This window comes from Mastigoproctus giganteus, chromosome 1, assembly GCF_048544385.1.
Source record: "Mastigoproctus giganteus isolate SK-2022 chromosome 1, ASM4854438v1, whole genome shotgun sequence".
Taxonomy (NCBI): Eukaryota; Metazoa; Arthropoda; class Arachnida; order Uropygi; family Thelyphonidae; genus Mastigoproctus; species Mastigoproctus giganteus.
The window spans coordinates 161536203-161545440 of record NC_143575.1 but is presented as its reverse complement, the minus strand read 5'-3'; the positions used below and the strand labels follow the sequence as shown (position 1 = coordinate 161545440).

The window sequence follows — 9238 nt, the reverse complement described above, 5'->3', positions numbered from 1 at the left end:
TTTCTAATGACTCAGCCAGGAATGGTCATTTTGGACTTCTGCTTTATATTTTGCTACTGCATTTTAGAACAAATATCTCTCCATGTTTTTAAGAGAATGGACTACCAAAGCAAAAATCCTTAAATAAACTATTATTATTATATATATATATATATATATATATATATGCCAAAATTTTGATAGTTTTGATCCAATTATGAAAAATTAAAAACCGGCAGTAGCTTCATTAGGAACAAAAACATTTTAATACTCTGATTGCTACAAGAAGGACCAAAATTCCCAAACCAAGCAGCCACAATCACAACCAAACAATTTATTTTTTTAAAATTCACTTTTATTATTATTTTATTTTTAAATTAAACATTTATACACTGTATGGTAACTATATGAAAATGAAGTGAGGATAAAAACTTTAAACAGAAATGAAGTTTTACTGGTAACTGTAAGCATTCTTGTATTCAAAAATATTTACATCACTCCACAAAGCCAATCTTATTTACTATATAATTATATTTAAATATGAATATCTAGAAAATAACTGCATATGAATATGCTGTATTTGTGATCTAAAACTGAACATATACAAATTTACTGTAAATTATCTTAAATTACTTGCTTAAATATTTGATATGCAGTTCTAAAATGTACCTTTTTGAAAAAAATAAAACAAACTTTCTGGAATGATACAAGTTTCAAAAATTACTAATTTTCATTCTATACTACTTGAATTATTTATCATCTAATTGATAGTTACTTGAATTCTGTGCAAAGAAATCTCTGCTGAATTTGTTATATAAAATTACATAGCTGAATAAACGTAGATTCACCTTAATTTTCAGTTTCAGATAGACAGTTTCCAATGGAATAATATGCATTACAAGAAAAGTGATGAAAGAATGGTGGCACAGATAGAAGTATAAAAACTGCTTATGTCATGATGATAAATTCCTTTGAGTCTGAAAAAATATTCACAGGAAATACGAATACAGAAAATAACATATATAAATGCTAAAAAAATACTGTTTTACAGGACTGCCACTTCCCATCACATAAACAATAGTAACAAGCTATCATTCTTCATCCAATCACACAATTGGAGTAGGGCAAGACTTACAAGAAAACATAAGACAAAATTAATTATCAATCTATAAAAATAATTCTGAACACTGAGTTTAGTAAACATTAAATACCAAGTAATTTTACTAAAGCATTTTAACACACAAACTTCAAGTTTCATGGTTAAAACTTACTTTGAATATCTATCATTGTGAAAGTTTTTCTTTACATAAAAGTTCTCTTCTCATATTAGAGGTTTAAAACATACTTGGTGGGGTGGGGGTGGGAATTGTTACTTGAAGCAAATGTGTAAATTGAATGATGACATTAACCAAGATGCAATCACTGGGTAGGCAATATTAAATTGCACTAACCAACAATAAGTCAGATCTTGTTTCCAACAATAAAGCACATATTGACAGAACTTATAAAAACTATTCTTTAGTTTCCTTAGAAATTACTAATTTAACTAAGTAATGTACAGATAAGGCAATTTTCATCACGTGTGGCTATTAAATAAGCAAATATACAAGTAAGGCATGTTTACTGTTCATCACAAAGTAGAAATTCTTGCAAAGACAAACATTGAGAGACAAGTTGCATACTGGCTAAGAAATCTTCCAAAAAGAAGCACATATTACAAATGAGGCTGATCATATATACCACAAATGAAGAGTGAAAATAAATATATAGCTATTGAATTAGCCCATATTGCCGTTTATGTTTTAAAAAATTTTAACATTGCTTAAATGATGTATATGATTTATAAAGAACATAACTGACAGTCCTTAAAACTCCAAAGAAAATAACCAAGGAGGAAAAGTATATTTTCTTATTACAAATAAGCAGTCTGTCTTATGTTAGGGAATTAAAGGCATAATTTGGAGAAATGAGAATAAAATCTGACTGCAGTAGGTAATTTTTTATAAGGTAGAAATACGCAGCACATAGTATAATGCAACTACAGTTCAAAATATTATGCTGTATTGGATATCTCCCTGCCCCTGTCCAACTGAAAATTTTATTAATATAGGTGTTACTAAGCATCTTTAAGGATATAATCTGCTTTCTAACTTATAAGATTTAGAAAGCAGGTTATATCCTAATTAATATCCAGATTTCTATTTATTGAAATGTTTACATTTCCATTAAATATTGTGAATATTGGTTCAGCCTTTATGTTTAACCTGATGCCAGTCATGCAAGACCTGATAGACCTGCAAGGTCCTCTGAAAAAAGATTAAAACATGCATTTTTTTTTCTCTGCCTTCCTAAATATAGTCTAACTCTTATTGAAGATGTTTTGAAGGTAAAAAATTGTTTACTCAATTAAAAATGCAAAGAATCTGTCAGGTTCCACGTGATTATTTATTTTTTGCTTAATCATGCTATTTTTCCTTTCAGAATTTTTTGTTGCTTAAAGTGTTGTAGCTTGAAACTGGCAGGTCAGTTGATATGTAGTTTGCTATCTGCCATACATTAAAAAAACCAAACACTTTTTTTCCAGGAAAGTTAAAAAAGAAAGAAAAAAAAAAAAAGAGGGGCCTGTCCACGTTCTGCAACTAATTCCAGGTTAAGGGTTATTTTAAGTTTATCTATACATAAGGGTTAATCTACATTTGGGCAATTTACGTAATAAGCAGTCTGTCTTATGTTAGGGAATTAAAGGCATAATGCTGCATTTCTGGCTGAAGAAGATTTATTAACTCTTTATTGGGTGTGCTGGTGCCTAAATCTACACCAAAATGACTTAAATTTGAAAATGAAAATATCGAATAAGGTGACATTAAAATGAATTTTAGTTTTTCTTCCTTACTAGTTTGACTTTCAATTGACATCATTAATTGGTTAGTAATTGAAGAAATGTGGTCATAAAAATAAAATAATGAACAAACCTAATTAATGGAATTATTATAAAATAAGAATTTAAAGTTGTTTACAGCAGTGGCTTTATGTATTGCTATATGTTTGGCTGGCACTGAATTGCATGCAAAGCATTTGGTGGGGAGATAATTAAAATTATGTTATCATTATTAAAAAAAATAATAACAGATTTTTCACAGTTTTTGTTCATAATATAAAATTAACAATTTTGAATTATTTATTGTCGATTTTTAATGGGATTACTTTTTCTGAGCGTGTGCCAGTGAGCCTCAAAAAATTAATTTTCCATGTCCAGTAAATAGGTAATTTAGAAAATATAATTTACATCATCTAATGTACTAGAAGTTACTCCAGTGCCTTTTTCCGAAGGAAAAATAAAATGAACCAAGTTAAATCTTAAACTGTGAAAAATGTCTAGAGCTTAAATATGACATAATGAAAAAGAACAGGCCACATGCTTAATACTTGCTGAAGCAGTTATGGAACAGTCTTACTTTTCTTATTGCCAGCTAACAAAGGAATATATGTGCACATTCCTTTGTTTATTTCAGTCCTAGATGTATTTCACAGTTTAAAATTTAATGTGGATCCCTCTCCTGAAGAAGGAAGTGGAGTAGCTTATGCTACATTAGGCTATGTAAATTAAACATTTTTATGAGATTCCCACTTAGAAGTTAAAAACATATTATATTAACTACAGCAAACTCAGTGGTGGTTGTTTGATTTTTATCATTTTTTCAATCCAATGTCTATATTCCATAAACTGCATAAGGAGTGCTTCTTCTTGGAAATATTCTTTGAACATATCTTGTAAAGACAATATACAGTTGTAGCAAGCACATACATATCTTTTATGATTAATGAAACAGGTAATATGAACAATGAACTGCACGAAAAATGTGGTGCTGTTTGAAACTAACTAAATACAACCACAGTATACCGACAAACATCGTCAACATGGTCATTAAAATAACATTTTTAGTCTACTACCACAATTAGTTGCTCAGCAACAGTAGGAGCAGTCCATTTGGAAGATCAACTAACACATATTGGAAATGTTTAGTGGAAAATGCCTGGTGGTAGACTAATGTGGCTAGATATATATATTATATATATAGTTGGCAGTATGGCAGTATGAATTTCAGCATCTCTTTTATATAAACAGATGCTATCATGGCTCTAACCAACATATAAATCACTATTTTAAGGACAACTGATAAAGACTGTAGCCCTGAGATAAAGATAAGTTATGGGACTTTTTATATTTTCCAAAAAAACTGATCCTATGTTTGAAATAATTATTTAATAATTAATTAGAAAACAGGTGATTTGTTATAACTTTTAACGGAAAGAAAACCACAGTTTGCAACTGAATTGTTGCAAGAACTGCCAGAACATAATGTACACGAGAGAATAAAAATTACACAATTAGGATCTTACAGTCTTGTGAAAAATTTAAAGTTTTAAGAGAGACAATTTCATTCTGCAATGAAATGAGACGGATTAACAATTCACTTGACTGTTTTTAAAATGCTTGGTCATTTAAAACTGCAACAACCAAGACCTTGCTTTCCCCACATTAATTAACTGCACAACAGATCAACACACTAGTAATAACACAGCTGTAACAATCACAATCCAGACATCACAACACTGGTTCCTTGTTGAAGACTACCTGGAATGTCCATGTAAGTCTGCAAGGCTGAGGCAGTAGAATGGAACAAGTGAACCACCAGAGGAACTGTGGTCAATGTAAAAACCAAAATATTAACGAACTAGTTCTGTACAGTTGAGTTGTACACCCACATTACTCCAGATATGAGTTCCTTCCACAGGCAAGCCTGATGACATAAGGCAAGAAAAATGAAGAATGTGGCAATTAACTACACAAATGTTGCCAGTGCAGATGGGGATGTTGCCTCACCCTCCTTCTTCTTTCTTTCCCCATACTGACCTATGAATGACCCATCCTCTCCAAATTTACCCATTTCTCCTTCACCATAGTCAGCCATACTGTCAGTATCACTTTCTGCTCCTTTAAGGCTGCTTGTTAAGGAAGTGCGGCTACCTCGAGGAGCTGTTTGGGTCTCCATTCTGTTAAGAAATAGAATTTTAATTTTTTTTTCTCTCTTCATTAAAAATAGCTCAGAATTAAGAAAAAGAACAAATACTTAAAGAAAAATACTCAATTTTTGAATAAACAAAAATAGTAATATATTCTGAGTTACAATGAAATCAATGATAATGTCTAGTGTACATATTACAGTTATTTAATGCTATAGTTAATTTATTCAGCAACAGGAGTCGTAAGTTAGTGCATTAGCATCATTTCTATACAATAAATTGTGCAACTCTTTCACGAGTTGCCTATCTCATTAATCCTTGTGTAAAGAATGCTTCCCCAGTAGAAAAGACAATTGATACTTATTCTCAGTGGGCACTACAACCCAGATGGCCATTTCTGGGCTATTAGGTACCTCAATGGTATTACAGCTGACAACCAAGCAATATGAGAGATGCCAAGTAGGGTGTAGTTTAATACATGTAGAATTTAGAGGTAACAAAAAAAACCCCCTCAGACTGCAGGAAGAGTTTACTGTCAAATAAGTTAGTGAATTTGCATCATTTCTATACACAGTAAATGAACTGAAGTTGTGTAGTGGTATCATTACATAACTCATGTGAATTCTCTCACAAGTTGCCTATCTCATTATACCTCAAATTAGTAATGCCAGTAGAGAAGACTACTGTTCTTATTCTCAGTGGGCGCATAAACAGTAGGTTGTTAGCTGTTATACCATTGAGGTATGTACCCACTCACCGATGGGGGGCCAAATAGCTCAGAAATGGCTATCTTGGTGGTGCCACTGAGAATAAGTAACAGTCTTCTCTAATGAGGAAGACTTGTTTATTCGAGGTATAAATAAAAAATAGGCAACTCGTGAAGGAATTCACAAGTTATGTAATGATGCCACTGCACAACTTCAGTTGGTTTACTATGTATAGAAATTATGCTAATGGACTAACTTTAACTTATATGACAGTAAGCTCTTCCTGCAGTCTGAAGATTTTTAGCTCTAAATCCCACACATCAGTAACAAGGAGTTAAAACTCCATTACGCTGATTAGAGCAAACTGTTTCAGAAGTATTATAGCATTAAACTTTTGATGTTACTTATGCATGATGTGCAGAAAAACCCTTCCCCCAGTTATCATCTATATATATAAAATGCTTAGGTATGCTGCCCAAATTTTTCAACTGTTAATTGTTGCCAGCATCCGTTCATGCGGTTCACCTCGCATGACCACCATACCGGGCATTCTTTATTAATTTTTGTACTAACATTTTTCGACTGAAGATAGGCAATCTATGCCTGAAAGCTATTGATGTTTGTTTATTTTAACTGTCTTCAATTTTAACAAACAGTTCTAAGAAGTGTAAAAATGGCTGAAGAGTGTGTAAGAACTTTGAGGAAATGTAAAAGAAATGCTAATGAAACAGAGGACAGATCTAAGAGACCGAAATGAATGAGACTCTATGACTACGAAGACGGAAGGAAAACAATGAAGAAAGAGAAAAAGACGGGTGAAATGCCGTAGGACTAATCAAATAGAAGTACTGGATGAGAATAATCAACAAGCTGTAATTAATGTGGAAAAGCATGACATACGAAATATGTGTTACAACTGTGAGTACAGTCTGTCCTCGTATAGCACGATAGTTGTGCTCCTAGAAACCCCCGTGCAATATAAACAACAGGCCCTATGGGAAAAGTGGGGTTAGGTGCAGACCACCCAAGATTGAACACACATTTGGAACCAAAACATTACCAAACACAATAAATAATCGGGCAATTTTAATCGTTATAAAATACTTACGTATTTTTTATTACGTATTTATTTATATGTATATGTATTTATTTAAATAATAAAAATTTATTAATAAAATAGTAAAAAATTTATTATATTAAATAAAATAGTCGTAATAAAATGCTTACGTATTTTATTACGACTATTACATAATAAAATATTGCTAATGCTTTTGCTTCTATCGTAAGCAAACTTGTTTTTTGTTTGATTTTCAATCCAAACAGATGACAGCCATTCCATCTCTTCCAATTCTTTGTGTCTTAATCTAATGGATTTTAATTACACTTTGTGTTGTTCCTACTATGAAAGTTGTTTTTATTTTCTCTGCATTCTTTCTAATTCTCGGCGTTGCCTCATTTCGGTCTGTAGCACGTGCAATATCACATGGTCTTTCATTTTGCTCAAAGCGTTTCACAATTTCATATTTTTTCTCTATCGACAGAAGCGGACTGGCCATAAGCCTTACGCGGGAAATCCCAGTGGGCTGGAGGCCGGTGTGATTTTGGCCATAAACCGTAGTATGAGGCCACTATAAATTTTCCCGGGTAAGAATTTTTGACCCAGTCCGCCTCTATTTATCGATATTGCTTTTTTTTTTTTCCCTCTCTCTGAATCTGCAGTGTCTTCGCCAGGATGCTTCCTTTTCACACCTTTTAAGTATTTTACTAATTTTTAGGGAATAAAGCACAATTACAAAACGAGGAGGCACGCTTGATACACATAAACAAAGCTGCGCCCGTGTAGCAACTGAATAAACAACACCGTAAAGACAGAGACAACTCTATTAATTAACACCTCACGTTTTACTAAAGCACATTTCTAGGGGTTAATACCACATAAAACAATTTCCAGTTGCGTTTCTGCTAGTGGAATCTGTTATAAACTGGTAGTAAACTCCATCTAATTGCATTTGCGATTATATCAATAGCTGGAGTTGTGTTGGTTTTTACGTTATTATGGTGAAATGTGTTTCCCCTTCACTGATATAAAAAACATAAATACATTTTCAGAATCTTCTCTTCATTCCTATCGTGTTGCGTTCGGTTGGGGTGATTCTGCGTTCGACTGCCATTTCTTGTAAACTCAAAGGCGAATCCGGTTCGTGTTATATAAGATATCGTTCCCCTATTTATAAATCGTGTATGATCGAATTCATGTAATGTAAACACGTGTTATACGAGGACCGACTGTATTGCAATGCAAGATATTGGGGACATGAGTTAAACACATCAAAGAAATACATTAAATGCTGTCATGGTGGAAAGGTTTCACTTGACCCACTTGTCAGAGACACCTACTCTATTACGAGAACTGCTTACAGGGGATATGTGATGCAAATAACTACGGAGAACATATACAAACGTATAAGAGAGTACAACTTAGCAATGAAGTTTGCATCGATGGGCAAAGAGATTAAATCACCGCCTGGAAATGGTCCATACTGTTTTAGAATACATGGCTAGGTTTACCATTTGGTTTCACCACTATATCCAAATGAGGCAAATAAGCGAATATATGGACAACTTTATATTTTCGATTCTGTTGAAGCAACAACAAAACAGCTTAAAACTTTAGAACAGGGTCCCCCTTGCTGCAAAGTGACATGCCTAACCTGCTATGGTTAGTGTTAGTTAGGTTATCATCCCCCCCCCCCCCCCCCCCCCCCCCCGTCTGAATTGAATTGGTCTGGAGAGGGAAGGGGACCCCATTCTAAAGATCAGCTGGCTGAAGTAGTGCAACAGTTGGATGAGGTGGTTATAATGCACCTATATCCAAAATGGAGGTTGCTGCAATATCTGTTGGAGAAGATGGGAAACCACTGCAAATAGAGACATATGCATATATCCCACAGTTGACTGCTGTAGAATTTATATCACCACTAAACAAGAATGGTGAAGACTGAAGGATCTAGATTAAGCTATTTATGCCATAATCAGAAAGATGGCATATGTTACACTGGGTACATCTAGTTTCTTTGATATTAGAAGTGGGGAAAAAAATTCAGTAAGCATCTATTAGCAAAACAGCAAGTCCAAGGTAAAAACTTATGATTAGCAAAACCTTTTCCATGCAAAAATGAATAAGTGGCAGTACAAAGCTGAGATTAAAAAAAAAAACCTAAGGGTGGTTTCATCTTTTAGAGAAACATGATTTTGCTTTATGAATGACCAATTATAATAAAACTTACTTTTAGATGATTGCATTTGCTTGTTTATTCTTAATATAAAGTCTTGTTTTGGGGGGGAAGTTTACTTGGAAAGGGGAAAATCCCTCCTCAACTGCTTAAACAAATCTGACTTTCTGTTTCCAGGATGAACTACCCTGAATTAGAAATTAGGTTTGGGTTAGCAACTACTAAATCTTTTTGTGTGGTGATGATTCATAGAGCTAGAGTGAAAATAACTTTTGCAGACTCTAATGCTGCAAA

At 33.1% G+C, this 9238-nt stretch overlaps 1 protein-coding gene across 1 annotated transcript in view; it reads right to left on the bottom strand.

Moving 5' to 3' along the window:
* Positions 1-4296: 4296 nt before the first annotated feature.
* The window catches only part of LOC150091222 (neuroglian-like), a 447266-nt gene continuing 442324 nt past the window's right edge, over positions 4297-9238 (bottom strand). The window contains exon 23 of the mRNA XM_090374775.1: positions 4297-5034. Within this exon, the coding sequence (XP_090230901.1) occupies positions 4824-5034 (211 nt within the window). The 3' untranslated portion in view covers positions 4297-4823. The remainder of the gene's footprint in view (positions 5035-9238) is intronic.